At 37.9% G+C, this 25,839-nt stretch overlaps 1 protein-coding gene across 1 annotated transcript in view; it reads right to left on the bottom strand.

Moving 5' to 3' along the window:
* Positions 1 to 6,581: 6,581 nt before the first annotated feature.
* Positions 6,582 to 25,839, bottom strand: part of GLRB (glycine receptor beta) — a 44,681-nt gene continuing 25,423 nt past the window's right edge. The window contains exons 6-9 of the mRNA XM_041479932.1: positions 25,046 to 25,186; positions 21,643 to 21,795; positions 17,086 to 17,378; positions 6,582 to 6,878 (exon numbers count right to left, since the gene is read on the bottom strand). Coding sequence (XP_041335866.1) covers positions 6,582 to 6,878; positions 17,086 to 17,378; positions 21,643 to 21,795; positions 25,046 to 25,186 — 884 coding nt within the window. The remainder of the gene's footprint in view (positions 6,879 to 17,085; positions 17,379 to 21,642; positions 21,796 to 25,045; positions 25,187 to 25,839) is intronic.

Raw genomic sequence — 25,839 nt, 5'->3', positions numbered from 1 at the left:
TGTATTCTGCTTTTCACAGGGAATTCATAAACTAAACTCAAAAATATAATGCATGTAGTGAAATTTTATTCAAATATCAGAATATTTTTATATCAGTTATAGTGACATAACTGAAATGGCGTAACAAACATAATGTTAAAATGAAAGAAACAAGTAGGTCCCAGGTCTTCTCATATATTGCCATTTAAGTGTTCTTGAACATCAGCACTGGCTTGCCTTCAAGAACTCTGATAGAGTCACACACTATCTTTGCTCTGACTGCACAGAGATGAAAGGTAGGATATCTAAAGCCTATTGCCAAGGAAATAACTCAGGCTAGATAAAAGGAGTGCTTTGCAGAACAGAAAAACTAAACAGTACTATTGATTATCATGATGCATGTTACAGGAAAAGAAGGTGGAAGCACAGGGGCTGCCTACACACAGACTTTCCTCTCAGAAGCAGCCACAGTTTCAGCAGAGGTTTTCTTTTCAGTTTATGCTGCTAGAGAAGGTTTCCTCTGAGCTGAAAGGATTTTGCAGAGGGCAACGGTACAACAGCTTGACCTGCTATACTCAGGAGGGTTCCTTGGCCCAAAAACCTCTTGAGTTTGCTTCTTCAAGTAAAAAAGTAACTCCTACTGTGAATATTCATAGAAAGAAACAGACTGACACAGATATAGATGAAAAACCCCATACTTCCCACTGCCACAGCCTGAAGAACTCATCAGGTGGAAAGCAGTTACACAATACCTTATACTTTATACTCCACAATCCTCGTATTTCTTCCTGTCAGAGCACATTATGTGGCCCAAGTAACTACGTGAAGGGACAAAAATCCTTAGTAACAAGATGTTACTCCACATTGCTCTATTGGTTGGTCTCCATTACAGTAAACCATATTTTCATGCAATAAGATGAAAGGCCATTAATTTTCTTGAACTAAAAGACATGTGCTTAATCTACTTGCTGCTTCTGTGTGACAGCTAATGGTGCCAGGCAGCTTTGGATTTATCTCAATACTCAAAAGATGAGTTGACTAACAAACTTGAAGGCCCTTCAAACACCCCCCTGCAAGGAGGGAGTCTGTGGATGCTGGTCTCCAGAACCTGACAGGCACTGACATGTTGACAAATCCCATGCTGAAAAGCAATCCCTGCCCCTCAAAATTAGGGTTGACCTGCATGGACAACCAGGAAGTCAAAAAGACTTTTACAGTCTCATTCGTGTCATTCTCAATACGTTTTTTAGTCTCATTATTCATTCAAAAGATTGTGATCTAATATCCACTGTTAGAGGCAGGGACCTTAGGCAGAATGGCTCATAAGAGGGATGGTCTTATGGCCTAGAGTCAGGAGGAAACCCTGTTCATGCTCAGCTGGGCCAATCCAGCTCATTCATTTACACGTGCACTGGCTCAGGGAAAAAGCAAACTGTTTTTTGCTTTTTTTTGTCACTGCCACCAAATGCTCCTGTCAGTGCACAAAATTAAAAACGTCACAAATCCTGTAGGTGATCAAGAGCTGTGGAGAGGATATTTTATGGTGCCATCTTTCCCACCAGCCGTAGGAAGGATCTCTCTGTGCTAGCACGCCGTGCGTCACCCAGCACACACCTACAGTTCACAGGCACGGGCTGACGAACACCCACACGAGTTAACTTTAAACCAGCTGCTTGAGCACAACAGCCAAGGCAGCACAAAGCTTTGTGGGGGTGAACTCCAAGGATATTTTTTCCTGCCCTAGCCAGCAGGTAGGCTTCCCAGCCACAGCTCACTGTCACCATGGTGATGTTTCCAGCCTGCCCCAAAACAGCCACTTTAAGGCTAATTTGGATAAGCCTGCACTAGCTGCAGACATTTTAGTGACTGCAGCATAGACATACTTGTAGCAATGAAGGGTTTTCAGAAGGATTTCAAGACAGCCAGGTAATCTTTATTTTAAATGCGTGCTGACACTATTCCCACTGATGGAAGGAGGACAGGTGCAGGGGGAGTACAGGTGTGGGCAGCTTTCTTGAGTAAGGCAAAATGCAAGGGAGTGCTGCAAGCAGCTCAGATTGCCTGTGACTGATTTGATACAATGGCACAGACAAAACCACAATGATGAGGAATTTATGTCCTCAAATTTTTCTTTATATTCTCCTGTTTACTTAGGTATAGAGCTTCATAGGAAAATAATTTATTTCCTTATCTTTTGGGCACCACAGATGAGCTTAATTTTCCTAGTTTTTTATTAGTTCCTTATAGTAATATAAAAATAAGGTAATTTATTTATATACAAAGCAATTTCTAGACACAAATTAAACAGTTAACACAAACAAAACCATTATTCAATTTATCTGTATCTGAATTTCTTTCCACATTACCTTCTCTTATTCTGGAATTAGTACATGAAAGCATCAAGTAACAATGTCCTCTCATTCCCTTATCTGCTACACACCTCATTTGTACTCACTGCAGCACTACGGTATCTCAATAGCCTGAAAAATCACTTGACACTGCATATATTCAGGTTGCACTCCCTTGGAAATAAATAATTCAATGCTACCTATTCTATAAACATCCCCATCACAATCCCCCAGTAACCATGAGGATAAGCTCGTTTAATTGAAGCAGAGACCAGGCTTTGTATTATAACTGTATTATAAGGTCTGTTAAGAGATTCCCTTAACAGCTATAACAGACTGCTTAAGTAAGGTATTGTCTCTCTTCAGAGTAAAATATTTTTAAATAAAGATTACTTGTAAGAGCATTTCCTTTAAAAGATTATACAGTCAGATCAATCACTGTGGTCATGCCCATTGACACTAACCCAGAAGGCAGTATTGCTGCTTTCTCTTTAATGGGTAATAGGGCAGCAAAGATGTCTTCCTTTACCCTGTTAACAAGTCCAAATAATTCTGAAGACTTTTAAGACTGAAAGCTGCTTGGCAGAGTTTCCAAGTGGTCAATCTTCTCTACACTGCACTTACAAAAATAAACTCCTTTCCTCAAAAGACCAACTGCTCACATGCGCCATCTCAGCTAGAATTAAGGGAAGAAAAGAGGAGGTGCCATTATACACTGAAGAGCTGCTCCTAAAACCAAGTGTCAAACATGAGCTGTGTGCTACAGGGAACAAACACACAGCAGCTTACACACTTCTCAAACTGCATGCTTACTTATTGCCTACCTTAAATTTGTAGACGCAGTTGAGAAATGAATTAAATAATCTCCATGGAAATTCCTGATGCAGTGTTTAAAAGTGTTCTAAAATCCTGCAAAAATGTAGAAAGATATCTAAAGGGTGATGATAGTACAAAAGAACAAAATTAGCTACTTGAATACTACCCCTCGATGATGAAGAACCAAGAAAATACCAAGGTTTATCTTAAGGGTAGAATAAAAATTTATAACTCTCCTACCAGTTAACAGCAGAACTTGAAGTAAATGTCAGCTGAAATACAGATCGGCTCTCCCACAAAACCAGATTTTGCTGTCATGTGGTTTGTTTAGACATCAGGACTAGTAATTGAGTTACTAAGCTGCACTTGATGTACCTCACCTTTGCTACTACTTGAATGTGCTCATTTCTATACTTTAAAATTTTAACTGCATGGAAAATTTCTACAGCTGCACATTGATTTTGTGCCAATTTATTTTTAATTTGGTTTTTTTTTTTTTTCTTGTTTCATATTACAATTAGCAATTAGGGTCCTATTTTGCCTATATAATTTTATATTTGCACCTTCTTCTGGAAATCAGTCAACAGGCTGAATTTTACAACTAGAGGGTGCTGGTGGACCATAATGTGAGATGGTATGCAAAACTCTGGATGACCTTTAGTAGAAAGAAGAAAAATAAAAGAGATCAATTATTACTGCTCAGTAGGACAAGCTAATATACTCCAAGGTAATACAAATACTGCAATATTATCTAGTGTAAGTAAAAAGAAAATTAATACTTTATAGCTGATCCTTGGTTTAATTTTAAATTTAGTTTCAAATTTGATGTTAAACTTCGCTTCTGGCCTTAGTTTTTACACCGTAATGAACAAAAAACCCTTATCTGAACAATATGCATTCCTTTTGCTTCCCTTTGTTTGTGTGAGTTGGAAAGCAATTACAGTGTATTATTGATTAAGTGTTTTATGATAAAACACAAAAGCCATCAAATAAGCAGGAAAGCAAGGAGGGACAAAGATTAATTTAACAATAAAATCTATAATTGAGATTTTACAGATAGAATGTGGACATTAATTACAGATAAATCATTTAATAAGAGTTCTAACAAGAAAGTTATCTTCCAAAATTCATATAATTTCCAACACAAGGTAATTATTTTTTTGCCTTCCAGTATTGTAAGAAAAAATACAAGTATGAGAATAAATAATGTCTATAAATATACCATTCTGTATGTATAAAAGTTCCCCCTCCCATCCTTCCTCTCTTTCATTTATCCTTATTGCTTCTTAGAGTCTCTGACAATTCTGCAATTACCCTCAACTAATGGAAATATTAAAACTTTGAACTAGACCTTAAAGATATCATTTCCCTCAGCCCCCGTTGCACACAGCTCAATAACATCTTGGATTTGCCTTCCATTTCTTTGGATCAGAAAGAAACCCAAAGGACAAACTGTGGCCAGTTGGTAGAGTGGCTGCCAGAAACCCCCATGAGACTGGCCAGGAAGCTGGTGGAGTGTGTGTGACCATCCTGTGAAGAACAGATCTCTTCAACCCAAACATGAGTTGCTGCAGCCAGCCTGCTGATCACAAAGTGGCAGTGGCTTGAAAAAGCTCTGGGTGTGCAGGCTCACCCGATGTCCAGTGAAGGCAGTGTGGCGTGCCATTCCTCTTCTTACATTCACACTTTTGATCTTGTTGTTGCACATGTGGACAACATTCTCCTTGTGGGCAACTTCCAAGTGATCCAACAGTCCCCTTGTGGTCTGCATCAGCTCAGCACATCCAGGACATGCCAGAAATGTAGCACATTAAGTGGGATTGTTTGTTTCCACACTATGGAAGGTTAAATGTATTTAAACCAGTCCCTTCCTAGCCTATGAGGGGCCAACAGTCCAGATTTCCTTTTATGAATTGCCCTATTTTCATACTGTAACTAGCTGTGGTGCTCATCTCCCCAGCAGAGACGTGTATGGCACGCTCTCATGGGCTGAGGCCCAGTCCCTGTTCTCAGGAAACACACTCTACTCACATGCCTACCTACATGCAGCTTTCTTTTGGTTACATTTCTTTTCTTTTTCACATTTCCTTTTCTTTGCCCTCATGAAGGGATGTACCCTGGCATCCACAGGAGACCAAAGCCGCTGCCCTATGCACACCAAGGAGCTCACGTTAAGGTAGTCTCCATGACATAGAATTTCCTCTGGAAAACGGAAATCAGTCTCCTATCAGAACTACTTCATGCATAGGACCTTATTCTCCAAACTGTAGCAGCCAGATCAATGCGTTGGTGAGGGCAGCCATTAATTAACACATAGGCACACCAGGGCTCATGAGAGTCTCAGCCCCTTAGACCTCAGGACACATTTTCACTCCTACTGGTGGCTACGTGTTAGCTAGCACGCAAACAAGAAAAGGTGTCATTACTGGTGAAAATAGAATTTTGTCTTGACAACTGGTTTGTTTAAAATAAAAGCTTTCAAGGGGATAAACAAAACAAATCCAGTAAGAAGTGTCCAATGCAACAACAAAAAAAATTGTGACTTACATACTGCAGGCTTGCCAGATGCTACAGAATCTGAGCCAGAGGACAAACTAATGTAAAAATGCATAACAAACCTGATACTGAGCTGCATCTTGTGATGCCTCTCCAAAACTCCTGATACCTTTAGTGTAGAAAGAGGCCTGTTTGTTTTTTATACATTGTATCTAGTTTGTGGCTAAAGAAACAGCAGTTAAAATTTGCCCCAGTGTTTTATTCCCAGCATATTCTAACACACTTAACTGTGCCTGCTTCATGGACACAGTTGTTGGGGTTTTTTTCCCTAAATGAGCTGATTTTACAAAATTAGTAGTTCTCTGATCTTTATTTTTCCACATAGACAAAATCTGCTTACTTGATGCTGCCTTCACTTACAAAGCCTAAATAATAATAATAATAATAATTACACCTTAGCTTTTTCTTCAACAGTGCCAGCTGAAATTATACACGAACAAGATGTTTGGTGGGTATTTCTTTTTCCTCTGGAAATCAGCAGAAAAGCTGTTAAATACTACATATACTAGAATACTGATTTTAATAATACTCAACGTGCACATCAGTTTCATTGTCAGAAACACTTTAAATTTCTGTATGTTACTAATAACTGAAGAGCGTTATTCAGCTTTATAATGTAGTAGGCATCGTCCTTCATATATATTCCTAAAGCAGGATGTATGCTGTACATTTATATACAAAGTTGGTCAGAGCACAGACATTGCAGTGTCATGCTTTCATTCGAATTTCAGATGCCACATGTTCAGTACAATCGTACGGCATCAAGATGCAACATATTGCTTTGCAAATGCAAATAATTTCACACAGTGGCCTTCATGACTGGGAAGGGATAATGAAATGGGCTATATTTTACACATATGAAAAAAATAAATAAAAGATTTATCATAAATATATGGACCAGTATATGACGTTGAAGAACAAGAAGCAAAAAGGAAACAGTGCTCTTGCATAAAGATCGATTCTCTTTGCTGCTGATGGAATGACAGGCTTGGGAGGAGGAGGCTTCTTGTTGTTCTTGGCTTGAGATTTCCCGAGCCCATTGTTCACTTCAATGGGCTTCCCATAACAGTCATAATTTGATAATTCAAAATCCCTTGGCAAGCTTCCAACGATGCTGAAATCATTGGATCTCAGATCAGATTTCGAAGTGCAAACTTTTTTGCATCTGGTCTCACCAACCTATGAAATAAAGAGTGAGGGGAATCATGATCGACTCACCACAACTCATTAGCAAACTTCATGCAGCTGCTAAAGAACACTGCAAACAAACATAGAGCAAATTACTTGTTGATAGGGATACATTACATCAGACTAATTTGTGGAATGGTTATGTTATAAAGTACTTAAGGATGATCAGTCAATCATATCAACTAATCCAAACATTTATAATTGTGTAATTTTCCATGCACAAGGTGCCTCATGCTCTGCAATCTGCTATAGTTAGACTCCTTCATTTTAAGATGACAGAAGGGGAGAGAATATTTTTGTGGGGAGTATTTTTGGATTTTGATTCTGTGCTGATAAACCTGATATTATTCAATGTTTGCATTTTTCTAAGCTCTGAAACCCATAGTCAGAATTAGCTCTAAAATTCAATGTTTGATGCAATTAATTTCAGTTTATTCTGGTTCTAAAGACTTATCAGGTCAGGATCCTTTATCTCATCCTACAGTGACCATCTTGCATTGTACCTGTGGAGCTTAGTGCCTTCTAAAGACAGGGAACACAGATGTAACACTATTCTCAGCACTGCAGAAGTGTTTAAGTGTGAAATCTAAATCCAACAACAGAATTCCCGTGTTCCCTATAGCTCCTTTAGTGCTCTTGGGGAACAAGCAATAACTAAATGTTCCTACAGTCTCTTCCTTGGATTTTATAAACTTTTTATTTCAGATTCCACTCATCTCTAGGAGAACCAACCCCACACTGTTCAGGGAGCTTAAGTGATTTAGAGACTACTTGCAAGGCGCTGTGCTTTGTGACTTGGGTAAACCACTCCCAAATTTCCGTTTCAGTTGGACTACTCAGGAAAGCAGAGAGAAAAGAGAAGAAAAAAGAATACAGACTATAAAGTTGTTCACATATATAACCTTAGCTTTAGTTGAAAACTGATAGTTTTCAGGCTATACCCATGGGCAACTGACACAAATGTAAGTTTCAGTAAGGCTTCCTGGAGCCACTGGTCCACTAAAACTCAGTTATTCCAAAAGCTGCCTGTCTAAATGTAAGTTTCAGTAAGGCTTCTTCTAAGTGGAGCCACTGGTCCACTAAAACTCAGTTATTCCAAAAGCTGCCTGTCCCTTTTACCCATTAGCCTGTCTATCCTCCACAATGGCCTCAGGTATTTTACCCTCAGCTCTCTCCACCTCTGGTTTTCTGCAGTTTTTGGCTGATAGTTTGGGAAATTTGCATGGTCATATTTTGTAGCTACTAAAATAACAATAGTGTCATAAAATACAGTAACAGGTTTATGGATTAATGAAAAAATATTCTGAAGGATATTATTAGCTTCTCTATGACAGTGACAACATCTCCTGTGTGGAAAGAACTGAGGCAGTCAGGAAAAGACTTAAACTTTGACTGGGGCTTTTACTCCCATTATTGACAAAACTGATTCTAGTGAAAGGTGGAAAAAAAGCATGGCGCTATTCCTTCTGAAAAAGAGTGGATGCACCTTCCCAAATTTTCCAGAGTCCTATTTCTCATTAAAGCAGTACATTTTGAAACCAATGCATTAAACAGAGGTGCAGGTTTGTCCTGGTTCCAGCCAGGGAGAGAGTTCATTTTTGCAGTAGCCAGGAGGAGGTATGGCCAGGGCACAGAGGTTATTCTATATCACCTCATGTCATTGCCAGGGCTGGGGAAAGAGATTCTCTTCTGGCACAAAGATTTTCTTCTGGTCGACAAACGTGCAGAGGGAGCCATCTGGTATTGCCTATTGCCAGAGAATTTTTCTGTGTGAATAATTTATTTTCTTACACCTTTTGTTGTTATTATTGCTGTTAACTGCTTGTTTTTTTTTATCTCATTGCCATTTTCAGTAAATTTTTCTTATCTCAAACCATTATCTTTACCTTTTGTGCCTCCACTTGGAGCAAGGAGGTGGAGCACTGCATGGTTTTGGTGGGAGTACTAAATTGGAGAATACCATTTCTAACACACCACAAAATCAAGAGTCCAGGTTATAAAAAAGAAAAACAAGATAGGTGTTCCCTGATGGCAGGCAAAACTATACATACAAATCTCTTGCAACTGTCTCCCAGTCCTCAAAGATCTGACAGCCTAAGACAGCGTTCATTACTGGAGTAGCAGGGGCAAACTGTCCAGTAAGGTGGTGACTAAGACACAGATAAACATGATTATACAACCCTGGGTGACAGGATGCTATTATTCACCAGTCTGAGACATTCCTTCCAATCAGATCATATCCAATGACATAGGTAATAAAAGATAGAAAGCAGACCCTTGTGCAATGGAAAATGAGCTTGCAGGACTGGTGTACATGTTAACTGAAGAGTCATAGGAATATTAGATGTTTTCCATGGTGAGACCTAGCAAGATTTAGTAAGGCCACTACAGGAAACAGAATCGTGTATGAAATTATAGGCCTCCTTTTGGATTTGAAAACTTGTAGTCCATTCCTCATACTACCAGCAATATGTTGTAAAAATTCAGTGACACTAATTGTAGCCTAAATTCTCTCATTTATAGCACAGAATATTCCTGTTCCAACTGCAGTATCTAGAGTGCTCCCCTAAAGGCTGTTACAAGTCGGTTCTCATTCCCATTCAGGACTGAGAGTGGATTCTAGGTCACCTCTGCCTTATAAGCAGAGAACTGTTCACAGCATGTTCACACAGAGCTCTGCTTAGTTCAGTGTCAGCTGGAGTACTGATTTATCAGGGTGACACAATTTTCCTTGTATGAGCAACCTGGCCCAAATTTTTCTTTAGTAAGTATATGTAACTTTTGAAAATAATTTCATCTATTTCCTTGGCTTTACAAATCTGACATTCTTCGATTTACTACACTCAGCTGCTGCATAAACATATTTTAAAATTTTTTCTCATATATCTCTTCAATTCTCCAATGTTTCTGTTGTTTTAATCTAAATTCACTCCAGTTGACCTACAGCTTTCCTTAAACAATGTTAGATAATATAAAGTATATATGATTATCTGTTTTTTTATTAATTTTGTCTTGATTTGTGCTAGAAGCCTAACAATAATCCTAACAATGCCTCTGCTTCTCCTGACTTTCCACATTTACTGCACAAAAAATTTACCAACGGCTATAGAAACCTTTTCTGTACAAAAAATATTGTAGGACTTGATTTTAGAGTACTACACTGAAGGTGTGTAAAGAAAAGTAAAATGTTAAATGTTATATCCTTTTGACTATATCCTGACACAGAAAATATTTGATGTTATTTGCCTTATCCTGCCCCAGCATCATGACCTGTGGGCCAGACCCAACCCACAGGATGCTTCCATCAGATTTATGGCTTTTCCCCAGCAGGGGATGAGGAGCAACTGTTTGGGAAGGGAAGGCTTCAGGGATAGTGTAGGGACACCCTGCATTCCCAGGGAGCTGGGAACATCCTTGTCCCTCTGGCATGGATTTGGGGGGGGCCAAGGACACCACAGGAAGGTGATGGCTCTTGGGGCTTGGCCCGAAACACAAAGCTAGTTCCCTGTTTCTTCCAGGACTGGACAACCTTGTCTAGGTTTGGTATGATGGACAGAACACCTGTCTTTTGATGAACAGCTCAAAAATGCCTAAAAATGCCTCCTAGACTCCATAAGGCTCCTTGTGATGATCCTTTCTCAACTTTTAAATAATTCAGGCTGACTGGTGCTTGGTGCCAAGCTCAGCACCTGCTGCTGCTCCAGAGCTGCAGCATGTGTGCCTCTGCAGAATGCCTTTGGTTGCAGAATTAGGGGAACAATGTAAGAAGAAAATGGGGAAAGAGATGAAAGAATAAGTGCTGCCTATGCATGCACACTGGCAGGGAGGAGCAACTAACTCCCCAGCTCTGCCTCTGCTGCTTGTGGTGCTCCTCCTCACTTTCCACATTTATTGCCCAAACTAGTTACACTAGATTTTCCTTTAAAAACATGCAGGATGGAGAATTTTTTCCATGACCTTGTTCCTCAGAAACATATGTACCTTATTTCTAATCTGAATTTATTTGGCTTCAATGTTCACAAGGCATGACTATAGTTAGTCTGATTAACTGCTGGTACACAGAGATGGTAACGAAACTAACCTTGATTTTGCATAATTCAGATGATGTAATCAGGCTGACATATGAAGCCAAGAAAAATGTTCTTAAAGAGTATCTTACCTTTGCATCATTACCTCTGTCAACCTAATTGATAATATTTAAAAAAGTTATATTCAGTTTGATTAAATCAATAAACACACATATCAACTTTTATTTCACTGCCCCATTTATTAGCTAACATGGGGCTGAATTATGAGTAATATTAAAGATAATTAATACTTATAAACAATAATTATTAGTCAGAGCCCTGTAAGCTATGCAATATTCTCCACTGATTGATGTCAGGCTTATCATTATTCATGTTATTCCACTTAGCTTTTAAAAGTACTGGCACAAAGTTAGCTTCTCGATGTATTTTGAAACCCTCCCAGATTTAAAGGATTTATTAAAAAATCAACATTAATGTTCCACAGCACTCACAGACCAGCTTTGTAAAAAAATTCTAGACGCAACTTAAGCTGAAATATTGATTGTAAAATGTCTAACTTTAATAGTTACTGTTTAACATTCTCATAAGCTACTGTGAATGAGAACTATTTCATCCACACATTGAATATATCTGGCTGTCCCCTAGACATAGAGCAGAATATTTGTTCAATGCTTTTCTCTTTTCAGTAAATTCTTGATACTTACAGAACCTCTATCTTTACCCAGTATAGTACCATTACTCATCTTGCAAGGCATTGTATTCTTGCTCTGTACACAAAGTAAATTCCAATTGCCCTCAGTTATGCTAAGCATATATCTATTTTCTTACTTGCACAATTATTTTATTGAGTTCAGCTTATATTAACTGCTATCACCTCCCATTTGCCAGTGAGGAGAAAAGAGAAATGCTCAAAGCTGAATTAGTTTTAAATCTTTGGGGAATTTGTTTTCAATTATGCTGTTTGTTAGGTTTTGGGGTTTTTCTTAAATTAGTGTAGCTTTACTTCTGGTTTGAACATTATTAGCTCACCAGTCCCATTTACACTTTTTGTTTAAATTCTTCCATCCAGATTAGACAGTTGTCAAATTTGTGAAATCTGACCTTTCACAGCACCAAAAATATCAGGGACTTAATTCAATTTGTTTTGTGCAAATAGAATAAAGATCCTTTTCAATTGACTGTTCATCCTGTGATCAAGTCCTCTTTATCCATCAGGATGAAGGGTAGTATAAAAGCCATCATTTTTGACAGCAGAAACGTGTTGTCCATAACTCCTAGCAAGGCTTCAAACATGCTACAGCACTGGCATCTTTTCAAGCCCAGCACGTGTCCCTCAGGCTGAAGAGCTTCCCCACTGGAATGCTGTGTTCCCTGTCCAACAGAGCACATCCTCCTTGCCACAAAACCACCTCTGCTGCTGTGCTCCCAGCCTCCTGTTGGCATGCAGATCTGTCCCCAGTGCTGCCAGCTCTGGAAGGGGCTTCCACACAAGATGAAGGAGTTTTTTAGCAAGCTCTGTTATTAATCTCTCTTGGACTTGTTTTGTGCTCTTCTCTTGTTCTTGCCATAATGATAGATGTAGATCATCAATAAAGTAGTGATTGTTTAGCATTAGTCTGTATTCACATTGGGTCTATTTTCTGGTTCAGCTCAGCAGGAATATGCTACCACATTCCAAATATTCCTTGCAAAGTACAGGACAAAAAATATTAATGCATAAAATATCACAGTATTACGGCACAGCTCAGGTTGGCAGGGACCTCTGGAGATCATCTAGTCCAACCCTCTGCTCAAAGCAGACTGCTCAGGGCCTTTTTACAGTCATGTTTGAATTATTTCCAAGGATGAATATGGGAGTCACTGGAGCAGAAAGTACCTACTCTGTACCTGAAATGCTGTCAGGAACTATTAAAATAGGCTGCAGCCTGTGGTTTTGTGTACAAGGTAAAATGTAAGCTGGATTTTTGGTGGTTCTACAATAAAAAAAAAAATGAGTCTGTAGTTCCATGTGAGGGGAAAAAGCCTGAGAAGACTAAGTCACCACAGGTCACCACCAGTGTTCAAGTACATTATAACTCAGTAGAGATGAACATAACCCATCTCTGGTTTCAGAGACTAGACGTGGCTCTGACAAGATAAAGCAAGCAATAGCAGCACTTTTTAAAAATAACTGGCATTAGAGCTATTACCACCACTTGCATAGTGCTATTCATCATCTGCCAGAACCATTCTTTTAGCAAATGTTCTCTCCAGTCATTAGCACATTATCTGTGGGGGACAGCTTCTAAAAATGGGCTTGATGAAAATGTGACTTTTCAAATTGAGGGGTGTTGTTATAGTTAACAGTGCAATCTCTCACTGTAATCACGTCAGCAATGAAAGCAAAAAAAAAAAAAAAAGATTCATCTTCAAAACATTTCCCTTTTTGCTTGTTTTTCTCACTGTATGATGTTTCATTGCTAGGAAACACACACAAACTCCTGCTGAGGATTCCCAATAAAAAGCCAGTGCAAGCAGTTATCACCAGATTGCATAATTTTCTCCTCTGCTTAGAACAGCATCTACTTGCAGTCGCTATGAGCTGAGGGAGCCAAGCTATATTTTCTCATGGTTTTTTGCCTCTAAGTGCATAGCCACTGCTTCTCCTAGAAAAGCACATCAGAAGTGCTTATTTTCTCTCCTTTTCCCTACAGATTCAGGGTGATCTTGACAGACAGACCACTTGACTTTAATCAGACAGTCATATTGATAAACCTCTGGATTTAAAATGGCACTGACATTTCAAGGGTTTTTGTTGGAGGGAGCATGACTCATAAAGCTTGGACTTGAGGGGTTGGCATATGCTAGCAACATGCAGCTTTTACATCAGCCAGTTCTCGGGATCTGGTGAAGTAGCTGTACATCCATAGAAGTCTTTCTCCATCTTTGGGTGATTGGCAAATTGTGAGCACTCTTTTCACCCTGCCATATTCACTGTCACTGGTGGTAATTATTGATCATGACCATTGACTATTGATACAGTGACAAAAGTGCTTTCTGCTGAAAACTTTCAGTGGACCCTTGCAGGTTCTGTTATAGGGAATCTCTTCTCCTAGACTGCAATTATGAATTATATTAAGCTTTTAATATTCATGATATACTGAAAAGCTTATCCCTTTACTCCATAAAGTTGGAACAATAGCTGCTTGTATTTTTAGGGATTATCATGAGGTTTTGTTATGGTGGTTTTTTACTAAAATAAAATATGCCAAGTCTCCAAACCATATGCCATTTTAACTTTCACAAATGGAGCAAGAACGTGAAAACAAGTTGTTTCATGAAGACTGGAACCAGGGATGTTCAATTGCCCCACTTGCTTCCCTCTGATCCTCCTAATAACCAAGGATCTTCTCAACCCAGCAAGTCCCCTGTACCTCACATGCAGGCCCTTTCCCAAGATCTCCTGCAGAGACATCACTGCTGCAACACCGCAAAAGCAGGAAGGGCACAACTTGCTGCTCAGGGAACACAAACTACCACAGCATCAGGATCAGGGGCATTTTAAAGTGAAATACAGTAACTTCTCTTTTTAAATTTGATTCCCCTCTGAACAACTTACAGATATGTATCAGCACCATTAAGTTAATGTTTCATAATATGTAAGACCTAAATTTAAACAGGAGAAACACTTATAAATGGAATTATTCATGCTGTTTCCCCACTTTGAGTTGCCTGCTCCCATGTCTTTTCTGTTGAATTTACTTCAAGTCCCATCTGGTCCCATCTGGTTTCAAGCCTAGCTATGCTGACATTTCCAGCTACACCCTCAGTCACTTTTGCCTGAATATCACCTCCTATGTGGAAAAAGAACATAAACATTTCTATAGGACATATACTTATTACAGGGGTGCAGTTATAAGTCATCCTTTTCTCCTTAAGCTATACACTGGGCCACCTAAGTCTTTCCAGATATTTAGCAAAGTATTTGCTCTTGCCTCCCACACAATCCTACATGACCATGATGAGAAACAGCTCCTGAAGTTCTGGGACAGCTCTCTGGCCTCTTTTTGTTTTGTATTCTTTAGGCATTTCAACATACAGTTTTTTTCCATTACCTGCTTCTTTAATGTTTCTCTCCCTTGCATATTTTCCATATGACAAATGCATTCTCTACTTGATCATTACTAGGTCTGTATGGGAGCAATCCAAATTTTATGAGGCAGGCCTAGTTTTGGATTAGAAGTCAGAGCTACCAAAAGATTTACACCTGTTCTGATTTAGGACTTTAGTACAAGCTTTTTCAGAGCCAAGAACTTTCAAAGTACTCCTACGCAATAGCAGGTTCAGAGAGGGAGTTTTCATCTAGGCAGATTTATAGCTTTAAAATATATAAAATCTATCATTACTGTCCTACCGCATCCTGATGTCAAATGATTCACTAGTCTGGGACCTTTTTCTATCTCAACCTGGTCATCTTCACAGAAATTACCAGCCCCGGATACGTTTCCTCTGGTAGAGTGTGTTTCAAAGCAGGTGGATTAATTCAAGTTGGATCATTAGCCATGGGCCACTCAGCCAAATGACCAACTTTTACAGCAAGGAATACCTATTTCCACTATGGCTTGTAAAATAATTTTTTTTTTGTAAATCTCTGTATAAAGATCATCAGAAGCTACTTGAATGTTAAAGGTCTCTCATAACAAATTGGGAAGATTGGGAAGACCCTGAATAGTGCAGGTCAAACATGAGAAGCTGAGCCTGGCATCTCAAGATCATGGAGAGGAAATGCTAAAGAGGAGGGCAGACTGAATTCTGAATTCTAAAAACCTTCCGCCTACTGCTAGACACCACTCATGAGGAATATTGCTGAACTTCTGTGGATAATGATTCCCCTTCTAAGTCTTAAAACACACTGTATACCAGTGCTAGAAATAGGAAAAATATATTAGATGCTGCTCTGCTGGGTTTTTGCAACTATTCTGTCAGAAGAAACAGCAGAATTTGGGACCTGCAGATTGCTGAACACAAAATTATCACATTCAGTTCAGGGAAAGCAAAACCACAGCAGAGCCACTTTCTTTCTGATGTTGCCTAGGCTTGGGGAATTACTCATGACACAAGTCAAAGCAGTCATGGGGTTACTCTAAGCCGAGACTGGTTGCCTACCAAAGCATTTCCCAAAGATTCTTCTACCAGATGAGAATCATGATAGTTAGGTGCACTGTTCTGCAATACCTGCAGCTCCTCTGGACTGGGGACAATTAGTTATGGGGCAATCCCAGCTTGATACTAAGACAAGATTTCAGGCATTCTTGCATAAACTACTCCTTTCTTAAAGAAACATTGAAGTCACAGTGTACCAATATTACCACTTGGATCTAGCCTAATAGCTTTATTTTATACAACAGAATTGCTGAGTCATTGAAAAGGACAAGCCAAATTCATAATAGATATGTTGTAGAATAACATGTTTTCTTCTGCAGAATAAATGTCAAGTAAATATCCCTTAGGACTGAAGGCAGTTCGACTGGGATGTCTGATAACTCTTGAAGCACAAACAGGGACTTCTAAAATATCAGGAATTTAGCAATATGATGGAACACTTCGGCTTAAGTGAAGATGTACATGTCATTTTTAACCATATAGTGAAATCTGACTGATTTACACATAAACTCCATCTGGCAACAAAAGAAATGCAGGAACTGTTTGACACAAACAGACAGGTCTTTTGTCTACAAATGCCTCAACTTGTGGTTCCTGGCTTCACAGGCATGCAATGGAGTGCAGCTGTGGCCAGCCCAGGCAAAGCAATGAGCTGGGTGTTATTTGAGTATGCTCTCAGCAAATACTGTCTGAGAGTTCTGTCCTCTGAATAGTTACAGTTTAACAGCTGCTATTTATTATGAGAAAAACAGCAACTGTAAAGCTGCTTGCTACTTTATTTACCTGAAGCTAATCAGCAACCACGCTGCTATGGTATGAAAAGACAATTTTTTCACTTAGAACTTCTGACCCCAAATCACTAGGGACCAATTGGTCAGATGGCTGGCCATTAGTTACCAGCATGTTTTTACTGTCTTGACCCCTTCCAAGATTAAGCACGATTCAAAATTATTACAAACACTATATTCCTGGAACTGGGTTAATAGAGAAGAATGCTGATTTTGCATACAAAGCTTTGCAGCTCCTACCTGTAAAGTGCTGATGTGAACAGGAGTCCCTGTGCCATTCACAGTGTTCTTCTTGGCAGCATTTCCACCCTTCCCTTCCACTTGCTCTGCCTTGGCAATCTTTGCTTTTTCAGCTTCAATTCTCTTTGGATTGTTTAGCATTACCTGAACCACAGCGTATTCCACCAGGGATGCAAACCCAAAGAGAAGGCAAACAATCAGCCAGACATCTAAGGCCTTCACATAAGACACTTTGGGAAGTTCAGCAGCAAGAGTGGTACATTCAGATGCCAAGCTGAGCACTGAGAAAATACCTACAAAAAGAGAAAACAATATATTGAATAAGAAAACTTCCCTTTAATGACACTGGCTTTGCTCTTCCTCTGAAACAGACAATAGTGAATGATGTTTTGCAACAGTGAATGGGACTTCACAATGTGGTCAGTGCAGCAGGTGTACAAAGTGCACATGCCTTCAGCTAATGAACAAGTTAAACACTTAGGTAGGGTAGTGCAGTTATTGATGAATTATTAATAATGATAACCTTCATTTTATAAACAGAGAAACAAATAAGTGAGGCTAAACTGGTTGTTATGGTTTCCCTGTCCCATCACACATCACACAGTTGGGAAATTGATTTTTCTAAAGAATTATTTTACAATGTGCATCTAATTCTGGAAAGGTGGAAGAGAAATTTATGATGCTTAAATCAAAAGACTCTAAGTCCTTTAAATTAAAATAGCATTGTCCCAGAAATCTAAACTGTGCTATAGCAGGAGCAATTCTCTGAATGAGCTGCTCACAATTGTGATATTCAGACCTTAGGTAAAAGGGAAGTTTTTGCTGATGAGCAAAGCTGTATGAGCAAATCAAAAAACCTTTGTGCCCAATTCACTGAGAAGATGAAAACGTGGAGGTGACTGAGGGTCACAGTCATTCCCTATTTGAGCTTCCAGGATCTACAGGAAGCTTTCTAGATAAAGGGCATTTCATGAAGCCCTTATAATGAAAAAAGCCCACATGTGCAAAGGCTGTTAAAAGGTCATACTCATCACGGATTTCACCAGGCATTTCCCCTAATAAGGCTTCCAAATGTCACCATCAACACAGGATTCATATCACAAGGGACAAATACAAGCTTGACGCCAAAAAAAGATTTCTCACAGGCTCCTGTGAAAATAGTAGCACGAACAGCTACATTTGGAAAAAGCTAACTTTAGAAATGGCTGTCATGTAGGGAAAACTTAGTTCAGTCTCCAAGTTCAGAATGTCCCATTTTGGTTTTGTGAATGCTAATGATAAATGATTATTTATGAGTGGGAGGCTTAATGAAATAGAATTGATGTCTATAAAAAATGTTGGCCAAAAGGAGTCTCAACTACGTTTCTTATAGTGCATGAAAAATTTTTCATTCACAGAGAGATGATTTCCTTCAGATATGTTTTAAGTAATTGAGGATGTGAAAATGTAAATTAAAATAAAACTATCTGTATTGGCCTATAAAAATATTAATTTCTACTTGATCACAAACAACATATTCTTTAGCTACTGTTCCCATTTGGATTCCAATAAGATTGATATGATATTTTATTTAGCATTAATCTCAAATTGACAATTCAATAGCTCTTAGAACACTGAAGCATAAAGGAATGTTAACAGTCATGCGATTTTAACCCACAAAATTTTATGATGCTTTATTTAGAAATGTGTAGTATCAATGTATCACTGCAAAGCTGGACTTTTTTTTTTTTTTTTTTTTTTTTTTTTGGGGAAAAAAAAGAAAATTGAAATGTTTTTTTTATTTAGAAATGTGTAGTATCAATGTATCACTGCAAAGCTGGACTTTTTTTTTTTTTTTTAAATTTTTTTTTTTATTTTTTTTCTGTAAATTTGGTTTTTTTTTTTTTTTTTTTTTTTTTTGTCTATGGGGATAATAAAGAATGATCAGATGTGTTATCTCAGAACAGAATGATACAGCAAATACTGAACTGAATCCTCAGTGTAATCCTCTGGCTTACTTTCCATCTACTGTAACTGAAGCATTCATATACAAACATTCCTATAAGGATAAAAAGTGAGCATAGGATGCTTTGCTTTAAAAAAAAAAAAAATTCACTTACCAACACCTGCAGACTGGAGATGAACACTAATTATGGATCACAATGAATTGCATTAGCAAGTACAATAAAACAAACATACTGCCTCTTAATATAACTGGGACAAATTTGCCTGTGTCCCAGGCACTCTGTTCATTCTCTAACAGTGTACTGTACCAAGTTCCATGCTTGACTGCTGAAAGGCAGCCTCTATCCTTCTCCTGAATAACCAAATTAGCCAATAACACAGACTGGCTCAATGTCTTGGATATAGTATTTTCTTCCTACTGACTTTAAAGTTTTTATTATCTTAATATGTGATAATATCATGACTGGTGCCAAAAACATTTGTAAACCCACTTTTTAGACCTTAAAAAACTGTACCTTACAATGGATTGAACTCTACAGAACTAATTTATACATTCTAGCTGAAAAGATTTTTGTGGAGCTTTTATTAACATGCTCAGTAGAGCAACTGAGGCCACAGCGACCAGTAGCTAATTTTCTTTTGAGTGGATTCCTACAATGAAAGGTTCACTTTCAGAGTCTAAAAGACTTCTACCTTTTCAAGGTAAGAATAAAGTGAGACAGAAGCACAGAAATATTCTATTCATCAACCATTTGCTGCCTGATGGATGTTGGCATGGCCTCAGAGACCCTAGTACCAGAGTGTAAGCTGCACTTCTGGCAGCTGCACTAGGTGCCTACCTATCACAATCCAAAGCTTAAGGCTCAAATGTGAGTGAGGAGCATGAGTAAATAAACTGAAAGATTTGAAGTAGCTTCTCATCTAATAAGATCTGTAACTAGCCACTGGTACACTTTCTTGAGGCTAGATATCATTTACTTTACACACAAATGTTGATCTTGTTATATTTCAAGGTCAAGGATCTCAAGGATGTCATTAGAAGAATTAGCTTGTTGCTCTCCTGAAACTGGAGAAAGATAAATCTTACCCCAGTGACAGTGTTAGTAACTGTCATACTAAATACTGACTCAACTAAGGGAGTGTCAGATTTACAGGTTTTTTTGCTTTTCTGGGGATTAAGGAAAAGTCACATAGTCAGAGCAATGGCTAATGTCTTTGAAATTCATTATCTCATAAATGCTAATGCATGAAAGAAGCCAATAAACACTTACAATGAATGAAATAAATAAACAATAAATAAGCATGCATATTTAGTTACAAAGACATACGCATTACTTAAATCTATGCTAAGACTCCTATAAATCTAATATATCTTTAATAAGTCCATCTGGTTCACTATTTGAAGCATGGGATTATAAAATTGGCAGTACAGCTTGGTTTTGATTCTAGTTTTCCAGTTCCTCTTTCATACTTTTTAATTTAATGCATGTTACATTTTCCCCACCATTTTTGTCTTCAAATGTTCTCCTAAAGTTTTCTTTATTATATAAGGCAACCTTGCAAATTTTCAAGGTAAAAGATTATATTTGTTACTTGCTATGAAGCTAATACAGAATTGAGACTTCTTCCTAAGTAACTATTTTCAAAGGTTAAAAGAAAAAAAAGAAAAGAAAAGGAAAAAAAAACCATTAAAAAGGCTGCACAGGAGTCATATCCTGTGGGGGTGTAGCAGTTCCAGTGTGGGTAAGAGGTTTGTGACCAAGGCTGGCAGCTGGAGGGATACTGCAACTGCACCACTGGGGTATTGGAAACAGGTGCACTAAACCTCCTGGGAGATGGCAAAGATTTGGAAAGTATGGACTTGGAGAGGAGGGAGTGCCAGGGAAAATGGGAGCCTTGGGAGGCCAAACATGGGAAATGGAATCCAAACAGGAGAAGTGTCAGGATGCAAGAGCCTGGCTCTGCACGTCATTGAGCTCGGGGTCAGCAGGTTTGGCCATGCCAGAGCTGTAATCCAGCGTACAATGCAATTAGTCAAGATAATATTGTTACTATTAAGTCTGTGTCTTGCTATTTCATAATAAATGAAGGAACTGCCTACTGTGTTGAGCTGAGCAGCATGACTGCATGAGCTTGAAGTACTCTCACGAAGTGAGTCTTTCATGAAATAAAGCCAGTCAGGTAACAGGAATGCTAGCTCTTTTCCAAATATCGTTCCTATTAATCTTCAGAAAGACTTCTCCAATAGGTAGCTGTTAAGAGCCTTACTTATCATCCTGCTTTCTTGCTCATTTTTCAAATGTTGAAAATTCCTGTAAAATGCATATTGCCTGTGTTTGCAGCATCACCCGTGCATAGACTGATCAGATTTGTCCAGGCTGAGAGGAGTGGAGAGAGTGTGCTTGTCACCCAAATGCTGGAACTACAATCAAGTGAACTCCTAATGCCAAGATGGAGTTTACAGGACTTGGAATGAGCAGATTTCAGTGAAAATGATAAGTGGATAATGGAAGTGAAGTTGCTTTCAGGGTCCAGTGTCATGTAGCCAAAGCAACTGAGAATGGCTCAATGGTGTTACAGTGGATCACGACAGTACGTGAAAACGCAGGTTACCCAGCGGGACTCTTGCAGCACTTGCATCAGGATTGATCCAAAATGACAGCCAGGATAGAACAACAATTAGCAGTGTAGGAGCATAAACACCCATCATGTAAAATCCAACTTGTCTTCTTAAAGTGAAGATTACTTCTACACAAGTGTAATAACCTTTAAAGAAATAAATGCATTAATGTTTAATGGGCTTTGCAGGTGAACCTTTGATCCATATCTTCCATGTCTTTTTCTGCTTAAGAGCAAAAGTTCAATGCTTTGATTTTCTTTATAAATGTAAAGAGTTTAATTAAAAAAAAAAAAATTAAAACCACAGATTTCCTAAGCACCATGTGTGGTTAGGAAATCTGTGGTACTCTGTGGTCTGTAAGGAACCCATCCACTTTCCAAAGCAGCAGGAGGCTGAAGTGACTCCCAGCTTGATGCTGGCTTCAAGATGCAGTTCAGATAAAACCAATGGAGTCTGGCAGTCCTACTAGCTTAAGCTCATCTGAAAATCCTACTTAGCATTAATTTGTGCAAAAGATGAATTAAGAAATATTAGTCTAGCAGGTTTAGAGGTGAATGAGGTGTTCTGAATGTGACTCTAACCAGAGATTTCCCCAGTACCAAAAGTTGGCACAAACGACTTCTAAAATTGGTACAAACATTTTAAAAGAGACTCAAGAAAAGCTGCAAATTTTGTAAACAAGGAACAATGTAACAAATCTTTTAAAATGAACATCTAAAGCATATAAACTTCTGAAGATGTTTAAGACGAATTCAACACAAAACAAAGTTGCAGTTACTAGATGTTTTGCTGGAGATAACAAATGTATCAAGAAGTCTGATGACCAGAAAATAATTTCTGTCCATATTTGCACTCAATTAGAACTGGAATTTCTACGTTAATAGTAACACAATAGTGTCGGAAAAAACCTGAAATCTTCAAAAACTATTTTATCACAAGAAAAAGGCATTCCTATGTTATATTACAACAACTTCAAAATTCAAATCAGACTGTATATATCAATCCAGTTGGTGAGATACTTATTTAGAACATAGAATGTGTCCACAAGTTCTCCATTTTCCTTCCATATTGTATCAGTTAAGTGCTGTATAATGATACATCATTGTAAAACTGCTGTTAGGGCATATAAACACCACAACAACAAAAGTATAAAACATTAAGGACAAACACCCTTGTGTAGAAGACACTATACCGTATTTTATAGCTCATTCTATCATCTCCAGTGATCAGCTGGCTGAAAAATTTTCCCTCTATAATTTATGAATGGATTCCAGACTCTTTTAGGTTTTGTTTTCAAATGAGAGATGACCTTCAAAATTATTATTTGTTTGTGTTATGTAGGAAATGCATTCTGTATGCCTTCATTTGAATAATATTTCATCAGACAGAGAATAGAATCTATTGCCCTCATCATTCAGCTCAAAAGGACCTATTTAATCTGTCATAAAATTGATGAATAACAGGAAATTTGCAAATATAAATATTCAATGTATTGCTACAAAAGCAGCCCAGATTTGCTGACCCTCTTTTAACTTAGGTAGGTATGATAAAACATCCGTTGACAGAAATAGGCAGTAAAGATTAAGGATTTTTGCAATTGTCAGGGAATTCCTACATAAGCCATAATTTTGGAAGTCTGCTCCTTGATGCAAAATTTCTCTTGATTATCTGACAAAATTATTTATCTCTGTGTGTGAAATCTGCTGTTAAAAAATACCTTCAGCATAAGAATCTTCAAGTAAATAAAAAAATGGGGCATTGAAAACAGCCTTTAAAATATTTCAACATACTAAATATTCAACTCACATTAATGAAATATTAATTCTGGGTTTGGTTATGAGATAAAGTGGAGATTCTAAACAGAATGGATTTGCAGTAAAAGAACTGTGAAAACTTTTCAAAATGGTTCTCTCATGTTCTTTCTTTAATGCTCAAAGCACACACACAGAGAATGTGAATATTTTACTGAACATTTTGCACCATGTCATTTGTGGTCACAAGTTGCTGAAACTTGAGAGAACACCACTGATTTTCTTTGTGTATAATTCTTAAATATTTTTCTTTAAGGTTCCTAAAAACTTAGGGTTCCTATCTAAAGTTTTTTAGATATTTAATTTCAGATTTAGGGCACACCTCAAAATAATCACAATAGAATATGTTTTACAATTTTCCCATTTGTATGAATTTCATTTGGAAAATGCAAAATCCATTCCTTTAGTTTTTCACTACTTTAAGGGCTATTTTTTTCAGTAATTTCATTTTTTAAATAGGAACAAAATCTTTTTCTCACTGCTAAATAAGGTTTTGCCATATCCTGAATGCCATCACTGCTAGCTGCTGGATATACTTTCAAAAAATCAGAATTTTCCTGAAGAGAGCTAATCTCTTATTATTTACAAATTATAAATCACCTGAGAGGATGAATTATGTTCTTAGATCTCACTCATTTTGCAGTTAAAAACCAAAGCCCACTTTTATTTCCATTATCTTTTCAAATTAAATTCTTAACTCTGAGATCTGCTAATGTTCCTTGAGATCTCTCCAGGCTTGGAATCTACCACAGGAGCAACTGCAAGTAACAGAGCCTCCACTCCAGCTGAACAGGTAACAAGAAACTTGCAGAGGGTCCTCAGAAGCTGCAGCACCACAGACTTCCCAGCTGAGTTTTAATGGAAGATTTATGCCCATGATGTAAAAGCACTGACTAAACTACAGCTGCTCTTGTAGAAAGTCTTGTGGTTGTCACAGAATGAGTAGTTTGGATATTATCATAGGCAGGAATCAATCAAAGTGAAAAAGGTAAATCACTAAAAACCAGAGTGCATAAACCATTGGAAAATTTTGTGCCAACACTAAAAAAAAAATAGTCATAGGAATAAACAAATAGAGGGCTGAGGATTGCAAGCAGCTTTCAAAAATGACGGAATTTCCAGAACATTTAGAGAAAGGAAGAAGCTGCAGGATGAAGCATTTGGAATTACAGTCTAGTACTATCCACTTATGGAGCAGAAGTCTAACCAGAAAATCAAAATTTACCCACTTTGCTGCAACTGGCATGATTCTGTACGAACATCCTTTCAGAAAAGTTTGACATTTACAATCAAAAACAGGTATTAGGACCATAGAAATAAAATGGTGTTAATAAGATCATGATATTTGTAAGCAAAGCCAAGACAAACATTTAATCTCTTCTTCAACTTGGATATTTCTATATTTGAACTAGTTTGTTTTTATCACATATTAAACTTACCATTATATGAACCACTCATTAGTTAAAGGTAATCTGTTTTATCCCAGGAAATGTAAGATGTGGACTGGAATATTAACCATTAACTCTAAACAGTAACTGAAGGAAGCTTAGAGTTTTTCACCAAGGCAATAACTTATATTACCTACCTGTGCCTTTGTAATACTTGGTACAGTTACCATATTCAATATCCTCCTTTTTAATATCAAACTGAGGCAGAGCAATTTTCTCTAGCTGTACAGGATCTCCAGACTGCCAGATAAACCGTAAATCATCAGTTGTGTAACCAACTGCAAGACAAAACAATAATAATAATAATAATTGTTTAAAGATCCACCTCAATCACAGCAAATTCTGCAAGTAAACCTAGCATATATGTATTGTATCTCTTTCAGTCTTTTTCTTTTTATTTCCTGTTCAAATAAATAAATACAAAAATAATCCACAGCTGCATTTTTATGTGGGCCGAAGTTGGGACTTAGTGGGTGAAACATTACATTATCAGCAATATTAGGATGACTAAGAGGTATTTGTTACAGGGTGTACTTTTCACACAAAGAAAGCAAAGCTGTATTTTCCACAGCTTTCAAGCCTCCATATTCATTCATACTCCATTTCAGCAAAATATGAAAAAGATGAATTTTAAACAGTATTTATGAATCTGAGTAACTTCAAAAGAATTTAACAGCTCAATTACTGTGATAAATCTTGGTGTTTGTGTAAAACAACCACGCTGCTTATTTTCTTGGACTAAAAGCCCAGACTCATGGCAGCATTGCCATTCAGGAAATACTTGCCCAGGAATTAGGGCAGATGTGCAATCCTACAGAAATCAGCTCAGTGCCTTCCTGACCCACTGAGTACAGACAGACCTCAGCAAACCTCTGAGTGCCCAAATCATAATACATACACCACCACCAAGTGAGAGGCAGTGCAAGTTAGA

The sequence above is a fragment of the Pyrgilauda ruficollis genome, unplaced genomic scaffold (assembly GCF_017590135.1).
Source record: "Pyrgilauda ruficollis isolate IOZ18807 unplaced genomic scaffold, ASM1759013v1 scaffold5, whole genome shotgun sequence".
In the NCBI taxonomy this organism is placed as follows: Eukaryota; Metazoa; Chordata; class Aves; order Passeriformes; family Passeridae; genus Pyrgilauda; species Pyrgilauda ruficollis.
The sequence above is the reverse complement of the archived record's forward strand: the minus strand, read 5'-3'. Positions and strand labels throughout refer to the sequence as shown.